Genomic DNA, 23,308 nt, shown 5'->3' on the forward strand with positions numbered 1-23,308 from the left:
ATAAATACAAATTTCTGGTATAGTAGGTAAATATTCCAGGTGACTTTTATCCACTCTTTTTTTATATATATGTATAAAAATGTATTCCCTCAACTTTTTTTTTTTTTTTTTTGCACTTAGCGTAACAGGCATGTCTTTCCATGTCTGTAATTCAGAGCTTGTGCTCTTTCTCTGTCTCGCTCTCTCTCCTGCTTTCTCGCCTCGTGTCTTTCTTTATATAGCTGCCTGGCATCTATTACATGATTTATTCATTCATCCAGTCCTCTTTTGATGAACATTTGTTTGTTTTTTGCCATTATAAACAAGACAGGAACCAGCACCCTCATACATACATACCTCTGTGCGTTATGCTAGTACTTATAGAAGTTGAACTGTTGGTTCAGAGAGCCATGTGCATTTTAAGTTTTGATAGATTTTCTCAAATTGTTTTCCCAAAAAGTCTATATGAATTTATATTCTCACCAGAAACATGTGAGAGGGACCCTACGTCCTCACCTACACTGGGCTTGTCAGTCAGTCCTTAATCCTCATTTTAATCTTGTTTTAATTAGCACGTCTTTACTGATGAGGAATTCGGACTTTGATAACCATGAAGTAAGGGTGAGATAGGAAGCAGGCTACTTGGTTGAGTAATTTTCTGCATTTGCTGGAGGCAGGTTGGGAAGAATATATTTGTAAACGTAGTTGTTGATGTCAGCGTGTCTCTGGGATTTTATAATCCATATTCCTGCCAGTATCTAAAGTCTTCCCAAATTCTGAATGTCTGCAACAGGGCACAGTGACATTCGTCACTTTAACTTGTCATAGCAAAAGGCGGTTAGCAGGATTGGAACGCTGCTTTAATTTCCAGGCTTTTCCTTGAGAATTTCTCGTCCCCTGCTTTTTAGCAAGGCCTCATGGGTAGTCTGACTTGGGTCTCATCTGTCCAGGTTGGCAGTGGAACCCCTCTGACCGGCCCTCCTTCGCTGAAATCCACCAAGCCTTTGAAACAATGTTCCAGGAATCCAGCATATCAGATGGTAAAGTGCTGGTCCTTGGGGTGCCTGCAGTGGGGAGAGGGGTTGGGATGGGAGGGACGGCCGTGTGGGACCCAGCCCAGTCCTTCAGTCCACTTCCTGCTAGAGTGCATGGGCCAGCGGCTTACCTGAGACCAGAAAGCTGGGCGGGGGGTGGCCCTCTGTCTCTTGCAGCCAGGGTTCTGAAAACTACTCAAGTACTATTTCCTCAGGATGTGTATCTCTTTTCTGTAACTGTGTATAGATGACTACTCTTGTCTTAAAAAGAAAAAGAAAACCAACATACCAAAATGACGTCGTTACTGATGACTGCTGGTTTTGTTGTTGATTTTTTTGGTGGTTCTTAGAAGTGGAAAAGGAATTGGGGAAGAAAGGCATGCGAGGGGTTGCAGGTACTCTGCTGCAGGCCCCAGAGCTGCCCACCAAGACGAGAACCTCCAGGAGAGCTGCCGAACACAAAGACGCCCCCGACGTGCCCGAGACGCCCCACTCTAAGGGCCCAGGAGAGACCGGTACGTCCTCACCACCTGCACCCGCCTGAGGCCTGGGGGAGTCGACCCTCAGAGCCAGTGCAGGCAGATGGGAAGCAGTGAGTGGGAACTGCACAGAAAGACAGGCAAACCCCGTGTTAGTGGTCCAGCTTCGAAGAGAGGAAGGTTCTCCTTTTCCTACAGCAACCCCCTGCCCCGTCATTTAGGAGCCATTGGCTTAGGCAGTGGTGCTTATGAAACCTACTAAGAACAAACCCACCTTTTCACGTATTATTCACAGCATTTGTGGTTGCTCTTGCGGCAGATACAGCAATAATAAAATATTGAACCACACGAAGAGCAGCTCGTTGTGAAAGCACTGATACGAAAAACTCACTGGCACTGACGGGGCCGGGAGATGGCTGCGGAAAGCTGAGCCAGTGTCCCCTCGAGGCCTCTGAGAAGAATCTGTTTCTGGTGCTGTTCCCTAGACCAGCGAGGGCGGTGGGAGTGGTGAGAAAGGGCTCTCAAGAAGTTATCAGGAGTAACATTAGCAAACACTGATCCAGTGCTTCCTATGGGCCAGGCTTAACTCTAAGCGAGACTGTTCTGATTTAGCAGTTCCCCCAACAAAAAAAAAAAAGAAAAAGAAAAAATACAGAAGCCTCGGTTCTACAGCAGACCAACTGAATGGAGGTGTCTGAGGTGGGCCCGGCCTCTGGGTGTTGCTGTGATGGACCACACGCTGGGTGAATGGGAAGGGACAGGACACAGCCAGAATCTATAGACCCCATGGTTCCCAATTTTTTTTCATCATGTACCCATATTAATTTTAAAAAGTTGAGGGTGGGAGGGAGGGAGACACAAGAGGGAAGAGAGATGGGGACATATGTATATGTATAACTGATTCACTTTGTTATAAAGCAGAAACTAACACACCATCGTAAAGCAATTATACTCCAATAAAGATGTTAAAAAAAAAAAAAAGTTGAGTGTGCAGGTCTTATACATAGGTATGTGTATGTACTACTGCACAGACATGTATACTATAAAATATAGCAAAAATATACCCTTGAAAGGTTTACATAAGAAATGAATCTAAATTAGAGTGCGTTCTTGGCGCGCCCTTGGACCGTCTTGCTCACCCCGCTTTGACAGCATGTAAATTATCCAGAATCTGGCCCCTGCGTCCTTCTCTTAGTGGTTCTGATTTCAGGTCGCAGAACAGTGTGGGGAGGAGAGGCTGCTATGAAAACTTGCGGCTTATTGAAAGCCCACTGATAAGCAATCGTGTTCATTTATGCCCATCAGTATTCATCTGAGGGGTGTTTTGATACGTAATCTCATGGTGTGCCAAGAGTGTCAGTTAGCTGTTCAGCCCTGAAGTGGAGCTGTGCATAATTCATTAGAATTTCACTTTCTTCACCTTCTTCCGCTGGATGAAGGTTTGGGGAGGTCCTTGGCTTCCCCTGATTCGAAGCCCTGTGTGCCGCCTGGTGTTCTCACAAAGGTCCCCGCTCCCTCAGCTTTGAGTTCCAGGGCGCTGACGGCACCCGTGCTCGCAGCTGCCCTCGGAGGGAGAGTTCTGTCATTCACTCGCGGGGGGCTTGGCAACAGCAGAAAGATTTCTTAGGAGCTATTATTCATATGTAAAGAATGCCCATTTAAAAATTTTAAAAGGTCACCCATCTTGTTTCCCAGGCATAATGGCCCATTGTCACTGCACCCTGTGGTATGTGGCCCCTTCCCTCCTGACCATCCTCGTGGGAGCCTCAAGCGGCTGACTGGTCTGAGAGGCACAGGTTCTGACCCTGTGCTTGGCCTTGTCATGCTTTTTACTCTCCAGATAGTGGTGTTGAGGGGACTCTGCTACTTTAAAGGAAACCAGCAAAGAGATGAGGGGACTGGGGGTGTCCCCGCTTTTTGCTGTGCCGTCTTCAAGGAGAGAGACCTAAGCTTTTCCTAATAATAATACCAACAACAGTGACAACAGTGGCTGAGAAATTTCGTGCCAAGAGCTGTGATTGCTCCACGTTCGTTATCGCGTTACATTCTCACAGCAGCGCTGTGGATAGGTTTCATGTCCTCCGTGTTATAGGCGAGAAAGCCGAGGATGAGCAGGGAGAACTAACTCGCCCAGGCGGCTGGCAGTGGGACCACGTGCAGGCCCATCAGAGCCCAGCGCCCAGACCCGTGGCTGCTCTGTAGGAAGAGGCCGGCCGGTCCGGGCAGGTTCCCCGCTCACTCGGTCGCCTTTGGCCTGGACTCATTAAACTCTTCCCCATGTGTTTCAGATGCTCTGGACCACGAGCCTGCTGTGTCTCCACTGCTCCCTCGAAAAGAACGAGGTCCTCAGGATGGCGGCCTAAATGAAGATGAGCGCCTTCTCCCCAAAGACAAGAAGACCAACTTGTTCAGTGCCTTGATCAAGAAGAAGAAGAAAACAGCCCCAACCCCTCCCAAACGCAGCAGCTCCTTCCGGGAGATGGACGGCCAGCCAGAGCGCAAGGGGGCCCCTGAGGAAGAAGGCCGAGACATCAGCAACGGGGCGCTGGCCCTCGCACCCGCGGACGCAGCCGAGCCAGCCAAGTCCCTAAAGCCCAGCAGCGGGGCTGGCGTCCCCAATGGAGCCTTCCGGGAGTCGGGGGGTACAGGCTTCCGGTCTCCCCACCTGTGGAAAAAGTCCAGCACGCTGACCAGCAGCCGCTTAGCAGCCGGCGAGGAGGAGAGCGGCGGCAGCTCCAGCAAGCGCTTCCTGCGGTCCTGCTCCGCCTCCTGCGTGCCCCACGGGGCCAAGGACACCGAGTGGCGGTCGGTCACGCTGCCTCGGGATCTGCAGTCCACGGGAAGACAGTTTGACTCGTCCACGTTTGGAGGGCACAAGAGTGAGAAGCCAGCTCTGCCTCGGAAGCGGGCAAGTGAGAACAGGCCTGACCAGGTGACCAGAGGCACAGGCACTCCCCCACCCAGGCTGGTGAAGAAGACCGAGGAAGCAGCCGACGAGGTCTTCAAAGACGCGGCCGAGTCCAGCCCGGGCTCCAGCCCTCCCAGCCTGACCCCAAAACTCCTCCGTAGGCAAGTTGTGGTCGCGCCTTCCTCTAGCCTTCCCCACAAGGACGAGGCTGGAAAGTCCAGTGCCTTGGGGACGCCTGCTGAGCCGGTGCCCCCCACCAGCAGGGCAGGGCCAGGTGCTTCTGGAGGGGCCAGCAAGGCCCCTGCCGAGGAGTCCAGAGTGAGGAGGCACAAGCCCTCCTCCGAGTCCCCAGGGAGAGACAAGGGCAAATTGTCCAAGCTCAAACCCGCCCCGCCGCCCCCTCCTCCAGCCTCCTCCGTTGGGAAAGCCGGGAAGTCCTCCCAGAGCCCGAGCCAGGAAGCAGCCGGGGAGACAGGTGCCAGTGGGAAAGCAAAACCCATGGCTCTGGTTGTGGATGCCGTGAACAGTGACGCTGCCAAACCCAGCCAGCCGGGAGAGGGCGTCAAAAAGCCCGCGCTCCCGTCCATGCCAAAGCCACAGTCGTCCGCCAAGCCAGCGGGGACCCCAACCAGCCCGGCCCCCGCTCCCTCCGCGTTGCCCTCAGCATCCTCTGCCCTGGCAGGGGACCAGCCGTCCTCCACCGCCTTCATCCCTCTCATATCGACCCGCGTGTCTCTTCGGAAAACCCGCCAGCCTCCGGAGCGGATCGCCAGTGGTGCCATCACCAAGGGCATGGTCCTGGACGGCACCGAGGCCCTGTGCCTGGCCATCTCCAAGAACTCCGAGCAGATGGCCAGCCACAGCGCCGTGCTGGAAGCCGGCAAAAACCTGTACACGTTCTGTGTGAGCTACGTGGACTCCATCCAGCAGATGAGGAACAAGTTCGCCTTCCGCGAGGCCATCAACAAGCTGGAGGGCAGCCTCCGGGAGCTCCAGATCTGCCCGGCGACGGCGGGCAGCGGCCCGGCGGCCGCTCAGGACTTCAGCAAGCTCCTCGGCTCTGTGAAGGAGATCAGTGACATCGTACAGAGGTAGCAGAAGCCGGGCGTCCGCAGCCTGCAGTGCGTGAGGGCTCCCCCGTGCCCGTGACGGTGGCCGAGAGAGGACCGGCGAGCTGGGACCTTGGCCCAGGAGCTCTGCGCCGGGCAGAGCCGAGGCCGCCGCGGAATGCAGCCCTACCTACTACCTATGTCGTGGCCCCGCTGTCCTCCTGCACTTGCCTTCTCCTCAGCCCGGGCTCCCTGAGCCACCTGTCCGAGTTCTATCTGTGGAGTTCCTGCTCTGTGGACTGCACGCCAGCCTCTTCCCCACGTCGTGCTTCAGAACTGAGCTCTTGGGGGCAGGTGGGAAGGCAGATGAGCGCTTCGTTTTCATCTGTCTTTCTGGAGGACCTGCCCTGGCTATGCCTTCACCTCCGTTTCACCCCAAGAACGAGTACCCTGCACGGGAGCTTTGTCACCAAGGCCTTGGGAACCGTCACCTCCGCTCACCCTGTGCAGAGAGGTTGTGCACTCATCTTCCTCGTGCCTCCTGCGCTGAAGACACGTTTCCAGAACTGCATCTTGGGAAGCGCTGCCAGCTGGCCACCCTGCCCTCCACTGCTGCCGCGGGCTGGTGCCCTCACCATTTCCTCACGTGAAGGACAGCTCTTGATTTGGGGGGTAAAACAGGGTGCTAAAACCAACCAGCCTCCGGGTCCCGGGACAGGTGGGGAAGCCGAGGAGGCGCGTGATGTGGGGGAGGCTCCGTGTCCCCCGCTGTCTCCGTGCCCTTAGAGCCCAGTTCCCGGCGCTCTTGTGACGTGCACTGCTAATCCTGGATAGAAAGCTTGAGTCTCAAGGGTAGCAGGGTCGCTGGTCAGCATACGGGGGCTCCAGAGGCGGGAGGGGTGGCGGTGGGTGAGCAGCTGCTGCCGAGATAGCCCAGGGCTGGGCCGGTCTGCGGTGAGCGCGGGGTTACCTTCCTTCTGAATTTCCAGGTGCCCTGAAAAGGCGCTTGGTCTCGCTTTCCGATTGATCTCTTTCGGCTCTGTTGTCCTCCTCAAAGGCAAAGCAGATGCTTGCAGGGCTCTTTCCCTGGTGACAAGCGAGTCTTCAGCTTTCTGGAGTTCTTGAAGCCTTTCAGAACTCGGCCCTCAGCACAGCTGCCTCCCGTACAGAAGGAGCTGCCATTGGGCGCCAGTGCACACAAAGGAGGAAAGGGACTGGAGCACCAAAGCCCAGCCAGTGTTGGCTGCACCCTGACGGGCACATGTCTTATTTAATTACCACGAGCAACACTTAACCTAATGTTTCGGTTGGGCTCATCAGGGATGAAGAAAATCACAAACGAAGCCCCAGAAAGGGTCTCAGAGAGCAGCGTAATCTCCCCCAGGCTGTCCAGGACTAGGCTCGTAGGGCAGGAGCCCAGCGTCCTTGACCTTGACCTAGAGCGGCTGCTGAAGAGCAGGCTGACGGGCACCTCTCTGGGCCTCGCCGCGCTCGGGAGCGCCCCCTGGAGAAGCCAGGAGAAAACCACCTTCCGCTCCCCAGGCCTCCTAGGGCCCATGACCCGCACAGGCCCGATTTTTACACTCGTCATCTAAATTTGTATTTTACTTCTCTGGTAGAGATGGTGTCCTCTGAGTCGTTTTATGCTGTTTTCACAGCACGTCACCTCTTTGCCCCCCAGACTGCTGTGCTACACAGACCGAGGGAGGTGCCAGAACACTGCCAGTGGCCTTGCAGACAAAGCAAAACAAAGCCCACCCAGGTTCCCTCCACTGCCTGTTTCTGTGAGGTACTGGTCTCTTCTTGTTCACATGATGTGCCACTATATTTTGCATTTATACTTTGGTATTACACTCTTTTTATAGACTTGCTCTTTTATAAATGATGTGTAAATAGTTTTCCACCGTCCTCCCTTCCGGAATGCCTATGGTGTCTTTTTTTTTTTTTTTCAGTCCAATACATTTTGTTTCTGTATGTGACTCTGTTTTTTGAATCCACGTCTCTCCTCCGTAGTATTTTTTAAATAAATGTTTACAACACTAGCACGTGGGCAGGTTGCTTTGGTCTGCAATTCCTCCCTGTTGTTCAGAGCCGTGGCGTGCGTGTGGGCAGGGAAGGACTCAAGCTTTCCTGAAGGGGCCGGGGGCTCCGTGTTGGGTCTTACGGAATAGAACGATCCCGCATCGGCCGTTTCACAAGCCTGTCCTCATCTCAGGCCCTTCCTGTGCCCTTGACACCTACCTGCCAGCAGCCTGGCTCTTGGCGGCGGCACTGAGAGTGGGCTGTGCCACCTGTCAGGCCGTTACGGTGTCATTGGAATGGGGGAGGGAGGTCACGTCCCGGATTTCTCTCTGGCCTGAAGGGGTTAATCCCTCCCCAAGTGCATTCTTTCTCTTTACATTTGAACTCGCTTTCACCCACTGTCATCAGTCCCCAAAGCACCCCTCGCTTGCGTTCGACGCCCCGGACATCTTATTTCTTCGGGTGGCTGAGGAAGAGCAGGGTGTGCCGGCCCGGGCCGGGCTGTGACCTCTCCCAAGGGAACTGTCGAGGAGGGTGCTGACGAGTCCTCGTCTCGGTCTGCATTTAACGCCAGCTGGCAGCTTGGAAAGTGGAAGTCGGGGGGAGTGAGTAGCACCCTCTGATAATGATACTTATTAAGCCAGCAGCCTTGTCAGAGGATACAGATCCTGCCCACCAAAGCACGTCGAAGAGCGCGGTTCTGTGAAGCCGCTTCCCCAGAGACCTCGGCAGCGGCCCACGCTGCACATCAGGCGGCGCGCTCGAGCCGGAGCTGCAGGCGGCCCCCGGGACCCATTTCTTCCCTCGTCTCACAGAGGCAGGACCCAGGCCCAGGCCGCAGAGTCTGAGAGTGGCTGAACCATCGCTTGACACCAGACCTCCCGAGTCCAGGGCTTTTCCCCCCGGCAGCACGCTCTTCCCTTGAGTGACAGCTCGCAATCTGCAAGAGGGCGTAGAGCGATTATGTTGACAGCCACACTGACGTGGGCCCGTCACGGGATCCTCACGGCAGCCTCTTAGGCAGGGTGCGTTGTCCCGTTTCCCCACGCTCTATGACTGGAGTTTACTTGTCCAGCCGTAGCTCACACGTGGTGAGGCCGGGACGCAGCCTCGTATACACGCTAACCACCTTGGCGGCTGTTCCGGTGTGAAATAAGGGTCTTAGAAGACTCTTCTCCAAAGTGAGAATCTTCCATGAATGTCACCCGAGCCCAAGAAACTTACTTGGGTCTAGCCATTCTAGGACAGTGGTCCTTAACCTTTTTTAGGTCACAGAAACCCTTGAGGACCAAATGAGGACTGCGGATTTAGCCCCAGGAAGACGTACCCGTGTGCACACACAACGGTGTTCAGAGAGTTCTGAGTCCTGCCCTCAAGGTCCAGAACCAAGGAGTGAGGACCCGAGGGCCAAGCCCACCGAAGGCGGGCAGCTGCTGTTGATAGTGCTACCACAAAATACAAGCCTCGAGTGTCAAAGTTTAAAAAACAAAACAAACACTTGCTCTTTCTGACTACCGAACGTAAAATAGATAGCTAGTGGGAAGCAGCCTCATAGCACAGGGAGATCAGCTCGGTGCTCTGTGACCACCTAGAGGGGTGGGATAGGGAGGGTGGGATAGGGAGGGTGGGAGGGACGCTCAAGAGGGAGGAGATATGGGGATATATGTATACGTATAGCTGATTCACTTTGTTATACAGCAGAAACTAACACACCATTGTAAAGCAATTCTACTCCAATAAAGATGTTAAAATATATATATACATAACAAAAAAAACCCCAAACACTGAAGAACCCCAAACGGAAAACAACCCAAGGTCATCAAGAGCGGGAAGGATAGGTACGTGCGGGGTGTTCACTCCGTGGAATGTCGGGGAGCAGTGGGGTGGGACAGACTTGCCCCACTCCATGCTATGTTATGCCGGCGGCCGCCAGGCGACACGGTGATGCGTCAGCTCCCATGTACTTCAACGGGCATGTAGTCGGGTGTAGAAGTCGGGGGGCGGGTGATCGGGGTGCGGGAGGAGACTCATGCCTGGTCGGGGCACAAGGGAGCTCTGGGGGCAGGTGGTGTCCTCTTGCTTTGTCTGGGTGGTGCTGGCTAATGGGTGTGTCACTTGGTGAAAATTCATCAGACTACACTTAGAATTGGGGCACGTTCTGGATGTGTGTTATATTGCGATGAAAGTTTTCTTAGAATTACAGCTCATACGTGCGTGCTTTTAGCTTTTACAGACGCGCTCTGCATTACTGCGTGAAACACCCACACTTCTTTTTAAAAAATGAGGGAGGTTCTGTCACTGTCTTCATTTAGTGGGTGAGAAAGCTGGCTTCAGAGACGTGAAGCAGCTTGCCCGAGGTCACACAGCACGTGCCAGCTTACATCTTCTGTGCCAGACGAATTTGTTGATGGTCCAGAGGGCCACAGCATGACTAGCAGAGACCTGGGCCCCAGGGCCAGGCTCCTCCCTTCATCGTGGAAGAGAAGAAGTCAGAATTACAGCTAGCCCAGCTTTTTGGGTGTCGGGGATATTTTATAGACAGGGTTCCCCAGCTGAGTGCTCTGGGGGGTCGATTTCTAAATGTCATCTTGGTACAGAAGACATCAGGGGGGATAAGAGTGCCCAACCACAGTATGCCCTGTCTGTGTCTGCCCTCCTCCTTGGTCGCCCAGCATCTTGGGTGGGGGCCCCAGCTCCCTGCCTGGAGGGTGAAAGCCCCTTGCCTGGGTCGGGGTCTCCAGTGGTGTGTGTCGTGCAGCATCTTGGGCACCAGCGCCAAGTTAGGACGAGGTGGCTCCTTGTTTACTATGGCAGTGCCCTGACGCCTTGCTGGCCACACAAATCTCTTTTTTTCTTAGACATTTTTCTTAACATTTCAAACATACAAGAAAATATAGACAAATATTCCCCGTCCGTTTTAATAGCTAAATACCTTGAGAGCTACACACCAAGATGAAGCCTTTTTTGTGTCTTGAATGTATAAAATGGGCAAATGCAAACAGCTCTTGGGTGCCTGGGCTGGAGGAGAGAGCACTGCCACGCCAGGTGGAGCGGGCCTGGCGGCCCAGGGGAGCTTAATCTCCCCGCTTCCAAAATAAGTGTTTTCCGAAGAGCCTCACCTTCGCTAATCTGGGGAGTAAACTTCCCCACCAAGAAGAGAGCGAGGGTGTGGGGTGGCACGAGAGGCCCCCAAACCTTGACAGAGCCAGTGGGTTCGAGAGGGCTGGGGGGTAAAGACGAAATTTAGCCAAATGTAGTGGGAGTGGATCTAACAGATCAATGCCCTCAGCAGTTGGATTGCTCTGATTTCCAGGGTTACTGAGTTCAAATACACAGGCAACTGGAAAGAACAGCTTTGTTGTTGATTTTTGTTCAATGATGAAAGCCTAATGACAGGATATCCTCTGCTTTGAAGGCTCTCCCCCTCCCCGCTTTATCTCAGATTTCTCCATCAAGGTTAATCTAATCCTACTAAATTAAAAACCAGCCAGTGTATACCCAGAGTGGGTGTAAACACATGCAGGAGTGTCTCCACCTTGGTGACCTCTGAGTTCTCACAATTAGTGACTACAGGGGCGGCTCCTTTTGTCCTAAGAGTACAAGTTGGCGAGAGAACATCAGCCAGGGGACCTCGCCACAGGGCGTCCCTCTGACCTTGGCCTCTGGTCTGTTCTGTTTCACCTGGTCTTTCGTGAGCACGTTCCCTGGCTTCTTTGTGTGTATAAATGAGCTAAGGGATGGGGTAATCCAGGCTGCTGCCCCCGCACCGCCCTTAACAGAGTGGAAATGAGCACATGCTTGGGTGAGAGCCTGGGCTGGGGTCGTACTTCCTTCATCCGGCCACCCTGTATTGTACAGTCTCAGCACCAGGGCTGTCCTTTATGGACACACTGGGGCTCGTTTTCTTGAGATCTGCCTCCTGTGGCTTGAGGGCTTGAGTGTTTGCCTCTTTCACCAACAGACAAAGAGCCACCCCTGTCAGTCTGTCACGTTAGCAGGAGGCATCCTGGATCATCCCTTCCTCGACAGTGGCAGAGGACAAAGAGTATGTTGTGCCTCCCAGACTCAGTGTCACTGTCTGGCCCCTGTCACAGCGGCCCTGAGCCCCAGGACACGTATACCGAGGCATCGGGGGGAGCAGGGAGGAGCCCCAGGAGAAGGCAGCTCGCCTCAGCATAAGGTGTGTTCTGACTCCTGTGTTCCCGTCCCATCTCTCCAGCCCATTTCTGCTCCCCAGTCAGCCCGCCTCTTTTGTGGCTCGGATCCGTCACCCCTTAATGAAGTGGCTCTCTGGCTGTCGAGGACTGAGAGCTGCTACTGGAGAATATGTCTCTAATAGAATGGAAAACACTGTGAAATGCTCCAAGGTGCCAAGCTGGGCCCTGCCCAGTGTGGGTCGAAAAGGCTAATAAAAATCTACCAATTAATTGTGACAGGTCAATGGAAAATTATTCAGTTGTGAACAGGGGCAAGCAATAGCTCAGAAGGAGGAGGGGAGATGTTGCCATGGGAACATCAATACAGGTTCTCATCTCAGCGGTTGAAGCCAGCCTAGGAGCGAGCAGCAACAGACTGCTGTATCTGACTCGGGATGGGATGCAGGACACACCAAAGCAGCGTTTGAAAGAGATGCTCTGCCTCACGCCCGGGCTGCAGCCACTCCAGGCCCAGCGCCGGCTTCCCTCGGGGCAGAGAAGTTGTTTTCAGAATGCTCCCTGCTTTGAGAAAACCAGGGAGAGAGCAATCTAGTGGGAGAGGAAAATACACTTTGTGTGTGTCTCCCTATACCTTTGGCCATGGGTATTTTACCAACTGCCAATTAAGGGGATGCTGGGAGGGGTGTGTGGGTACATGCAACACGATTTCCATCTCCCAAGTTAAGGCACTTGCAACTCAGGAAAGCGAAGTTCCTGGGGCACAGAGGACCTGTAGCCAAGAGTCAGGCGGGCTTTCCATTACAGTTTTGCAGTTGTTACAACTTTTATTTCAAAAGATACAACACATTCATAGTCTGAACATTGGAAATGCAACCTTGCTACAGCAAAAATGTATTCCTTCCTCGTTCATCTCCCACGGAACTCTTGGCTTGGCAAATGCTGCACCACCTAGGAGAGTCGTCAGAAGGGGATGGGCAGGTGTTTCTGAATGGCATCTCAACATCAGCGGGAAGAGGTTTTCTTGCCAGAGGGATGTTGTGTTAATGGAATGGAGAACAAAATTTCTTTTTTCCATCGTTAACTTTAAGAACCATACTCTGTGCCCAGTGGAATGTGCTCGCTCACAGGTGCACTTTGGATGTCAACCACAGACGTCCCGATGGAGGCGGTCAAAACTTTATCCCACTGTAATCGCTCAGTCCACCGACCTTCAACTCGGAGCCAGCACGGCCAGCTCTGCCTATTCATATTCACGGCCCAATGGCATCCTCGGCTCCATGCCACCGGGGCCAGGGGACTGCTCAGAGCCAGCCCCCCAGGGGAGGGGGCTGAAACACAAAGTCCGCCAGGGAGCTCCACCAGCAGCAGTGTTCTCTTCTTAACTGGGACTTGCTTTTGGTCACCTCCTTTTTGACACCATCCAGAATTTTGCTTCAGCAAAGTTGGAAATCAAAAGTAAGCACCTACCTAACCAAACCCACTGCTATTATAATTCCTGTTACAATTCATTATACTAATACCCACACCTTCTCAGCATCTTTGAGGCTCGAGGAGAAGATGGGAATGGAAACGGCTGGGGGGGGCAGGTCACGGAGGAGCCCTTTCTGGGGTGCTCTGGCCCCTTCACCCCTGGCCGAAGCGGAAGCTGAAGCCGCCTTTCTTCCTGCTGTAGCTGTTGAGCTCCTCTGCCAGGGTCCCTAACAGGCCACCAGCTTTCTCACCGTCACCCAGAAGGAAGCCGGTGGCCTCACTGCCATCGTCCTGCTGCCTCCCGAGCCTCAACTTGAAGCCGGCACACACTCTGCCCAATGTCTGCAGCTCCTTGGCCATGCCGAGCAGGGCGTGTGGGTGTGGCGCTCTCGGCCACCCAGGGGAGCCCCAGGGGAAGTGGTGTCCCCCCGCCAGGTCGGCCCGGCTCATTTCGCCTCCGATGCCACCCACAGCGTCCACGGGCTCTTCTGTGTCCAGCACAGGAAAGCAGGCACCCAGCGGCAGGAAGAGGAGGTAGGGCAGCGAGTAAGGGCTCATCATCTGGTCCAGGGGAGAGAGAGGAGGGTTACATGCTGCACTCCTGGGCCACAGCACACTTCCCAGGGCCCAGGCAGCCATCAAAGGCGTAAGCTGGTGGCTCGGCTGAGCCCAGCTCGCAGGCAGCGAGAGGAAGTGTCACCCTGTCGGGGGACCAGGCCTTTGTTGTCTTAGCAGGCTCAGGAGCCGAGCGCACCAATTAGGCTGGTTCTCCGTCTCCTGCAATCTTTGACGGCCTTGGCAACTGAGCGCTCTAACACCACTGCTGCTGGGATGGCTTACAGACAGCCCCGGGAGAGCCGAGCAAATTTGGGCTCATTCTTCCTGTATTATAATTACTGAGTCTTGGGCCATATCATCTCAGAGCCGTGGGCTAGAAAGTTAATAGCATCAATCCCTCTTAGTTTTCAACTTGATAATGAATGGGTCTGGTTAAGCTGTTTAGCCGGGACGCTCTGCTAATGTCTCTCTGACGTGGAGACGAGTTGCTCCTGAAAGCAGGCCTAACTCAGACGTCCCCCTGGAGAGGAGTGGCCGCCAGTACCTGCTGAGCGCCACCTGTGTGCCAGGCTGTGAGCGAAACCTCTACGGGCACGGTTGCACTTTATCTTCACGATAAACCTTATTTTAGGCACGGTTATTCCCATTCTTTTCAGGCAAGAGCTCTGTCAGAAAGGCTAGGAGATTGTGCCCGGGCCACACAGCTAGAAAGTGGAGGCTCTGGGGTTCCTGATCCTAACGGCCAGGGGGCTTGTTGGCGTGCCAGGTCTGTGGGCAGTGCTTTCTGTCCGTACCTGATACTGTCCCTCCTACAGGAGGGCGTCCCTTATCCCCTTTTACAGAGGAGGGAGCAGTCTCAAAACAGGTGACTTGCCCAAACTTGTCACAGTTTTGTAAGTGACAGAGCTGGGATGCTAGCCCAGGTCTAATTGGGCCTGATGCAGGAATTGCCACTCTACCCCAAGGATGGCGGTCCATGGGGGATTTGAAACAGAAATAGAGCTTCCCAAAATGCCCCTGCCTTGGCAGTAATTGCTCGTTCCCTCACAAAGGAAGCCTTTTTGGTAACGACCACGGTGAGTCTGTGCCGGCTGGTCCTCTGAGGAGTAGAGCCGAGGCTAGAATAAAGAGAGTGGGTTCTGGAGAAGACAGCGCAGACCCCCAGAGCTCTTTCTGGAAATGGCTCCCTTGAAGACATTTCAAAGTGTACTCAGCCAGAAAGCTTAAAAAAAATAAATCATAAAAGCAGCCCTCCTCTTCCCAAATCCAGTCCTCCTAAGCTCCCCTCATCCCCTGAGGCTGGAGCAGCCTCTCACCTGCTTCAGGGAAGCCTCTCCAGCGGGGCCTGGATGGAGTGGGGGCTTTTCACAAGGTGTTTCCTCCCCATAGAAAGCAATGCAGACAGCTTTTGGACCGGGTGGAATTCCATCTGGTGGATGAATCCACCTGGGAATGCTGGCCTCTGGGTCTCAAGAAGGGGGGCATCTTGATGCACAGAAGGAAGTGACACTTCTCCCCTTTGGGAGGGACCATGGACTTCTTCAAGAACCTAGTGGAAGCTTGGGACACTCAACACCGAAAATTGGGCCCCAGCACAGATGCAAGACCAGGGGCCAAGCCCTGGAGGGCACCTGTGGCCAATCTCTGCGCTGCTCTGGGCTGCAAGGTGAGGTGCTGGTCTCCACCCCTCTGGGCCTTCCCAGCCCCGTGGGTCCCCGTGGTTCCTACTGCCCATGCCCAGCTCCTGAGCTGGAGGAGGGCCTGCGTGGGGTTCCTGCTGGGGATGGAGTGGCTGTACTCACCATGCTGCAGGCCTGCTCCCAGGAGGGCAGCTGGACCCTGGGCCGGGCTGGGCAGAGCTGCTCTGGGTTCCCGTCCAGGAGGTGAGGCTCCGGGTTCTCCCTGCCTTATACAGGCCCCCTGGGTGCACGTGTGTGGTGCGCTCTGATTGTTGCACATTCCTGACCCTGGGATTCCATTGGGGACCTGGTGGTGAAGGAGGGCGCAGGGTGGACCACACTGATAAAAGACCCAACACAAACAGGATGTGGTCTGATGAGAGGGCCAGACGGGGCTGCCCTTTGCCCAGAGGCCCGCCTTGTTCGGAGGAGCGCGGGGGGCGGCGTCGTTAACTATGAGTCACAGGCGTGGCCCTTGAGTACCCTTGGAAGAGGCGTCCGAGCCCACCCTGCAGAACCCTAACAGTCCTGCCTTTGTGGGGTCCGCCTTGGGCTCACTGCTCACGCACCCGCCGCCCAGCCAGCACCACCGCCCCGTGGGCTCAGGAGGTCAGATGGCTGTGAAGCCAGCCCTGGCCTTTCACTCCGGTTCGGTGTGAAGTTGTGTTCGGTGCCACAGCCCAGCTGCTCTGGAGCCTTATGAGGGGCATTCGGCGCCAAGAGGCTGAGCTGGGCAAGTGGGCGAGGGCGCGGAGGGGGTTTGGCGAGCCCCTCTCTCAAGCCCACGGCCCCCGAGCCACGGTAGGTTTGCTCCTTAGGAGGGAAGCTCAGGCTTCCCATCACCACAGCCCCAGGGCCTGTCTCGGTGCCTGCGGCCCACTTGGGAAAGGACAGTCGGACCAGCGAGTGTTTTCAAAACTCGTCTGCCTCTCTGACGTGAGTCATGGAGGTGAGGCTGTTAACCCAGGGCGGGGTTTGTCAAGGGCTGGGTGAGGGTCCTGGTCACGGAGGACACCAGCGTGTCATCTCCCCAGGTGAGCTTACGGGCCAGGATGGGGCGCATCACGACTTGTCACCTGCACCGCACCCCCACAGTGGGCTTCGGGGCTGGAGGGTTAGCACCGAGTCCCTGTGGGATCCACGCTGGTCCAGGCGTGGCCACGGCCGGGCATCTTGCTCACGCCTCAGGGCGCCCACCCCCCGACTATTGACAGCGAAGTCTGCTGCATCCCTCCCCCTGCACCTGTGTGATCGCAGAGCGTCCCTGGGGTCTGCTGCGGGCACAGGGGCTGTGCGGCTAAGCCAGGGCGCGGGTCCTGGTTGGGCAGAGCGCTCTGCCCGGTGTTCTCCAGCCACCAGCCAAGGGGCAGGGCCTGCGCCCAGGACGGGGAAGCGCTGCCCATGGGTGCCCTGCTGACTGGTCCAGCCGCCCACAGACCCAGGAGCGCCCCTCCCCTGCCCGTCCCCTCCTCCTGTCCCACCGCTGCTGGGAGGCCAGCAGCAGATGCCGAGAGGGCCCAGTGCTGCCCCAGCCTCTGCTTCTCGCCGGGCCTAGATCTTCTCTCCGCTGAGAGCGAGCAGGTGCTTGGTGAGGCTGCGGCCACCCTGCAGTTGTCTGGGGGTAGCCGCGCGGGCCAGGCTGGGGACTGAGCACAGAGGATTCCGTCTCCAGGGCCCCCATCCAGCTGGCCTGTCGCCTTTGCCTGTGGGGTTGAGGGAGTGGAGGGACCGAGGGGTGGAAAATCACCCCCCACGGAATAGACGGCCTCAAAGACCCTTCCCCGCCCCCAGCGCCCTAAGGGAGGGACCAGAGTCTTTACCCCCTCGTGGTGAGAGGGTGGGGAAACTGAGGCTCCCAAGTCAGAGCCCTGTCCTGCGCTCCCCTCTCCGGCCCCGTCTGAGGCAGGAATGAGGTCAAGAACAGGCAGAGAGCGTGGGCTGCCTTTGGACCCCTCGGGATGGGGTGGGGTGCACTCTGGGTCCCTTGGCAAGGGTGAGGGCTTTGAGAGCAGGTGAGGGCAGAGGGTGCATCCATGGGCCAACCGGAGCAGGTGCAGAGCCAGGGCTGCCTCTGAGGGGCTGGCGTGCGCGTGCATGCACGTGTGCGCACGCGTGTGCATGTGTGCACGTGAGATGGGAGGTGCGGTGTCATTTTATCTCCCTGGTTAGTGCTGGTTGGTGCTGGTTAACGATGGAGTGCAGCCTGCAGTGGGTCACCAACTCGCTGTGAGGCCTTGGGCCAGACGCTTGCCCTCTCTGTGCCTCAGTTCCCTCGGGTGTAAAATGAGAGGTTTTGGTTCCCAGGCTGCGCTCTGCGGAATTCCTCAGGGACAGCTGTGGAGCGTGGGGAGGGCAGAGGTGAGGTCGAGCCCCGAGGGCCACACCCTCCCCAGGAGGAAAGCTCCACTTGGCCGTTGACACATTGGGCCCCAAGAAAATTCTGCTGTGAAAACCACCACTGGCCTGGCTCCCTTCAGGACGGGGGCCTGGGGCTCTGAAAAGTGGCCATAGAAGGTCCCGAGTGTTGGGCATGGGTTGCGTGGGGGGCAAGACTGGGGGCGGGTATGACTCCTCGGCCCCAGCCCTCAAGTAGGGGCACCTGGAGCCAAGTCTGATGCCAGATTTGGTGCCAAGCTTCCCAACTCCAGGGGCTGCCAGGTGATCTCCAGAACTCCTGGCCCAAAAGATGGTTTGCAAGCGCACTTCACTGCATCTGGGAAAGATTCCGTGAACCGGGCCAGAGCAGCTTGGCTTGGTGGCGGAAGGAGAGGGACCCACCTGGGGGGTGGGGGTGGCCCGTGGGGAGGTGGGTGGCCACAATCACCTCAGTGACTCCCCACGGCCTGGCTCAGGGGTGTCACCCCCAGGCGTCCCTGGGGGCCTGATACGAGCCATCAGCGGGCCGGAGGTCACGCCTGTTGGTGAGAACATTTTCTGGAGGGGAGTAGTTAGTGCGGAGGATGGTCTGGGAGACCTCGGGCCGCACGGCAGAGACCTCTGTCTGCAGAGGCGGGCGGTGCAGACGCTCCAGCCACGGGTCCCCTCGCAGGTTGGCCCGAGGCGGGACGTGGGGCACATGCACTTCCCCTGGCCCTGCACCAGGTCTCCAACACAGGCACTCGATAAATACTGGATTTCATCACATAAACTCAGGAGATTGCTTTGTCCTTAAGCTTCAAATTGGTTTTATGAATAAACAGCCATTAGGGACTGTTTTTCTTAATAAAGAGTCTCGACCCCTCAGGACTCCAGCCCCGGCCACAAGAGAGACCCACAGGGACTGACTGTGACCCTGGGGACCATGATGGGAAGCACAGGTAGAGCGGCCTCCCCTCCAGCCATGCCCACCCCCGCGGCTGCCGGCCAGGTGTGGAGCCGGCTCTGCCCGAGGGTCTCGGGCAGCTCCTGGGGGCACAAAGCTGTCCGGGGAACACTGTTTCCCATGCAGAAATAACGGCGCTGGGGAGTCCAGGGAAATGGTGCAGGAGGGGTCTTGGAACGCTGGGGTGTCTGACCCACCCTGTGGGGCGCTGAGCAGGGTGGGGGGCAGAGGCCCGAGTCGGTCACCACGAGACTTTATTGGAGACAGGACCACACACACGACAAGTGCACACAGGCCGCACTGGCGGCCGTGCCTGCTTTGTCCATCGCAAGCTGCGCTGGCCTCTAGCTCCCTCCGAGCCCCGCCCCTCTTCCCAACGCAGGTCTTGTGTGGAGTCAGACAGCCTGAGGGCACAGCCGATCAGAGCCCGGCTCCCCACTCCCTGTGCCCCCCGTCCCGCCGAGGTCCAACTTCAGCCCTCCGGGTTTGCCGGGTCCTGCCAGCTGCGTGGCCACTCAGGGTTTGGGGACAGCCCTCTCCCTGCTAGCGGATGAGGAGACAGGCCCTGGGGAGGCCCCAGCCACTCGGACCAAAGCCTCATGTCCTTGTCTGTACATCCTCTAATGTGTCCTCCGGTTGGCACGTGGCTCCTTAAACTCCACAGGTCCTAGCCCTGCCCCCGTCCCGCCACCTCCTCCCTCCCCTTCTGCTGTAGCAGAGGCAGCTGGCAGTTCCTGTTGATGAACCTCACGAATCCTGGGTGACGGGGCTCCCACCTTCCAGGCCAGAGGCCTGCGTGGATGAGGGTGGGTGGCCGTGGGGGACCCAGGAAGAGGTGGGCCCTGGGATATGGATATCGCTTCTGCCCCAAGGCAAACATTATACAACCTATTTACATGCGGCTGCAGGAGGAACATGCAGTTTGAGACCTGCCCACAGCTCTGGCCTCATCTCCTGCTGACCATGCTGAGGCCGTCAGGGTGGAAACCCAGCGTCCGTCCCTCCTCTGGACTCGGGGAGCTGGGGTGGCCAGCTGGGTGGCATCCCAGAGATGCATCCAAAGTTTGCGGGGCAAGGAAGTAGGCCATTGGCTGATCCCACAGGACCGACCTGTGCTGTGGAAAGGAACTTCCGGAAGCTTTGGGGGGATAAATGCACTGCCTGAGGGTCCCAGTGTGGAGAGCACCCCTCCCCTGCTTGGCTCTCTCCTCACGGGAGAAGGAAGGAAAGGGGGGGGGGGCGGCGGTCAGCCAGGTCACGTGGTACAACTGGGCCACAGGCACCCCACCATCAAGCCATCAACTCAGGCATCGTGGGTCAGGGTTTGGGTGCAGTGACCATGGGTCCTGGGTGACCTTTGCACCCATCTGTCATCCCTCGGTCTCGGCAGAGCTGTCGCTCCCCCAGCTTTCCCAGGGCCCCCTTCCTTCTGTGGTCATGCCCATCTCCAGTGATGGCCATCTGCGCTGAAATCACACTGTGAGCTCCTCCAGGCCAGGGCCCAGGCCTGCCTCGCTCACCTCGGCCTCCTGGCCCAGGGACTGTTGGTGCTCAGCACCAGCCTGTGAAGGTTTGCCCTTCAGGAAAGGGGGTGCGCTGGCCTCCACTGTCCTCACCATGACGGGCTTTTTGCCCATTCAGCCAGCATTTGGTCCGGCCGTGTCCCCAGTGGTGCCAGGCCTGGGCTGGGACCGGGGCTGGTGCTCTCTGGCGGGAAGGAACCAGTGTCTGCAGGTCGGCCAGACGCTCCTGAAAGCCACCCTCGCCCAGCCCCCCGCCAGGCCCAAGCGGTGGCACGTCTGTTCCTCGGCCACGCCCTGGCACGAGCGCCCCAGAGCTTCCTGATGCACACACACACATCTGTGAATCCACGCATCTGTGAATCCATTAACATCACGCTCACCAGGAGTGCGTTTGATGACAGATCAGAAAGTGCTTGGCACTTTCTAAACAGTGGCTGGTGCTGTGAGGCTGGCAGCAGAGGGTCGCCCCAGTCTGGAGCGGGAGGGGGAAAAGGGGCTCCCCGGGATGAGGACGCAGGGCCCATCCAGCCTCTGCCTCGTGGCTGGGGGGCCCAGCGGCCCAGGTGGGCTGTCTCTTGGTTTCTAGAGGATGGGAAAGGAGCCAGCAGGGGGGCTCTGGGGTCTTCTTACACACACCTCTGCCACACTGCCCCCTACCCGCCCGCGCCTGTGTGCTCCCGTCACCGCCCTGCTGACACTGAGCTGTCGTCACCTGTTCCTTGGCTGTCTCTGATACCAGCTGAGGGCCAGGAGGGCAGGGATGGGGTCTTGTCCAGCAAACCTTGCCAAACGCCGACAGCCAGGTGGGGCTAGAGGGGACCGGCCAGGTCACGTGGCGAGTCAGTGGCGCTCGGGGCCTTTCCTGCTGCCCCTGGCCGACTCTGAATTATCATTATTGAAGCACAAAGCTTGGTGGGAGGGGAAGGGAGAGCTGAACCCCGCACTCCCCCACTTGGCTGCCTTCAGGTGTCCTGTATCGGAAGCACCCCTGCCCCCTGCCTGAGGAGGGGTCGCTGGGCTGCCCACCCTCTGGGCGGCTCTCCAGGCTGACCTCCTGGCCGCCTCAGGCGGGAACGTGGAAAAGCAGCCCTGCTCTTCCTGGCCGCTGGCCTTGGGAACCTGTGCTTCTTGTTGGGGGAGCAGTAACAGTACATCGGGCGTTGAGAGGATTCAGTGAGAAATGTCTCTGAGTGCCTGGCGGGCACCTCAAGCTCCCCCACTTGCCCGGTGAGGCCCTCCCTGCCCCCGCCTCCAGGTGGCAACACCCCCAGCCACCAGCAGGGGGCGACCTCCCCACTGAGACAGCAGTGTCCGGGCTGACCCGGTAACAGCCACCAAACCCATCTGGGTCCAGCCTTCACCCTCCAGGCCTGCTCCTAGGAGGTCCTAGGGTCCCAGGGTCCTTGCCTGGAAATCGGAGGTGGGGTGGTACAAGCCCAGCCACAGCCCAGGAAATCAAAAGGTCTTCACTGGCCCGGCCCGGCCCAGCCCAGCCCGGCCCAGCCCAGCCCAGCGGTGCAGGCCCCGCCCCCGCCTTCCACAGGCAGGGGAATGGGGTGGGGCGGGTCTCCAGCTGCCCCGGGAAGACAGGAGGCGGGAGGACACAACAGCCAAGGGGACTGGGGACGTCCCAGGCCGGCAGAGACAGCGGGGTGGTCCGGGGTGGGGGGCGGGGGAAGGGCTCCAGGGAACTGATCTCAGTCACCTTGGGGAGTGAGTTCCCGAAGGCAGCTGCACCCCAGCCTGGCCGAGGGGCATGGCGGGATGTGGCCGCCCAGCCCATGGGCACAGGCAGCCCTTAGCACCAGCCACTCCCCAGTCCTTGGGAGAGCGGCCGGACCTCCAGGCACCAGAGAAACGAGGAGGCGTCCGGAGGGCCAGGGAGGCTGGCCTCAGACCTGACCCAGAAAGACCTGACCCTTCCCTCTGTCTGCTAAAAGGGCTCCAGGGGTGCCATCTGCCCCTCCTCTGTGTGCCCATCACTCCAGGCGTCTGGGCTGGCAAAGTGGAAGGGCTGCCAGGAGCACGTGGCGGATTCCTGGCCCAGGGAAGGCAAACAGCCCAGGAGCAGGCAGAATTTGGGGTGGTCAAATTTGCCTGGCCCGCAGCAGCCGGGGCAAATGGGGGATGGGGACAATGTGAAGGTGATGTGTGGCCTCACTTGTTCAGGGAGTGCTTAGTGTCGGGGTTGGCCTGGCCCACTCCATCGCGAGAGCGGGTCAGTCATGTGCGGGCAGGCGGGGGCGTCTGAGCAGGAGCGGAGTTCGGGGTGGGGGTGGGCGTGGGGACGGCGGGCGGGGGTGGCAGGGGATGGTGAGGGGACGGGCGGGGGCGGGGACGGGCGGTGGGCGGGGCCGGACAGCGCGCCCCGTCTAGCGGTCCTCACGGACCGGCCGGATCTTCATCTCGGAGAACTTGAGTGAGTACTGCCAGCCGGTCCAGGAGGACCACTCGACGCCGTCGGCGTAGGAGGCGTGCGCGCCGCGCAGGTACTGCCCGTTAAGGTTGGATGTGTGGCAGTTGCGGTACCACCAGGCGCCGCGGTAGAAGGCCGCGCAGTTGTTCTCCGAGTGGTCACTGTCTCGGTCCTTGGTGGTGAACCTCATGCCGCTGTGCTTCAGGAGGGAGTCCCCTGCGCAGGCGCACACACAGGTGTGTGCTCACGGGGGCACAGGGGCGTGCGTGCATCACAGCTTCCCGTACGCGATGCAGTCCCCTGGACGTGCGTGCAGGATGTGTGTGTGCCCACATGCAGACATGCGCCCCCCCATATGCACACTGGTGCACACATGTGCGTGCACACCTGCCCCGCCGCCACGCTCGGTGTCCACGCAGCTCACAGGCACGCACGGTGCCGCCTTGGTGGTCCCTAAGGCTGTCCCTGCGTCCAGGCAGCCTCTCCCTCCTCCTAGCTTTGTCACACACTCCCTTTCCTTGTTTTCTTGCCTTGGCCTGAGAGGAGAGACACAGCCCAGAGGGGGTCTAGAGGCTCAGCAGAGCCCAGACTCCAGATGTCCTGATTCCTGGCTCTGGGCTCATTTTGTTCATCTGCAAAATGGGTGATTTTGCAGGTGAGGCCCTGCAAGCTTCACGTGGCTGGTGTGAGGACCAGTGGGGACTGGGAGGTG

The 23,308-nt window shown here is 57.6% G+C and overlaps 3 protein-coding genes across 7 annotated transcripts in view; 1 reads left to right on the forward strand and 2 right to left on the reverse strand.

The window, feature by feature from the left end:
* The window catches only part of ABL1 (ABL proto-oncogene 1, non-receptor tyrosine kinase), a gene marked incomplete at its 5' end in the record, with an annotated part of 132,703 nt that extends 125,212 nt beyond the window's left edge, over positions 1-7,491 (forward strand). For 2 of the 5 annotated variants that reach the window (XM_082400719.1, XM_082400720.1), the window contains 3 exons: positions 930-1,019; positions 1,364-1,528; positions 3,781-7,491. In XM_082400719.1, coding sequence (XP_082256845.1) covers positions 930-1,019; positions 1,364-1,528; positions 3,781-5,495 — 1,970 coding nt within the window. In that variant the 3' untranslated portion in view covers positions 5,496-7,491. Of the gene's footprint in view, positions 1-929; positions 1,020-1,260; positions 1,529-1,787; positions 2,332-3,780 lie in introns of those variants that run through there. The other 3 variants (XM_082400721.1, XM_082400722.1, XM_082400723.1) reach the window with 3 other exon arrangements.
* A 1,639-nt stretch (positions 7,492-9,130) lies between these two features.
* QRFP (pyroglutamylated RFamide peptide) lies at positions 9,131-16,559 on the reverse strand. The gene is made up of 2 exons (XM_082403535.1): positions 15,459-16,559; positions 9,131-13,659 (listed from the first exon to the last, which is right to left on the reverse strand). The coding sequence occupies exons 1-2, from the start codon at positions 15,459-15,461 to the stop codon at positions 13,252-13,254; spliced, it is 411 nt and encodes a 136-aa protein (XP_082259661.1). The 5' UTR covers positions 15,462-16,559; the 3' UTR covers positions 9,131-13,251.
* Positions 16,560-22,525: 5,966 nt separating this feature from the next.
* The window catches only part of FIBCD1 (fibrinogen C domain containing 1), a 29,054-nt gene continuing 28,271 nt past the window's right edge, over positions 22,526-23,308 (reverse strand). Inside the window, exon 8 of the mRNA XM_082400808.1 lies at positions 22,526-22,812. Coding sequence (XP_082256934.1) covers positions 22,553-22,812 — 260 coding nt within the window. The 3' untranslated portion in view covers positions 22,526-22,552. The remainder of the gene's footprint in view (positions 22,813-23,308) is intronic.

The sequence above is a fragment of the Balaenoptera borealis genome (genome assembly GCF_965194805.1).
Source record: "Balaenoptera borealis genome assembly, chromosome: 8".
Classification (NCBI taxonomy): domain Eukaryota; kingdom Metazoa; phylum Chordata; class Mammalia; order Artiodactyla; family Balaenopteridae; genus Balaenoptera; species Balaenoptera borealis.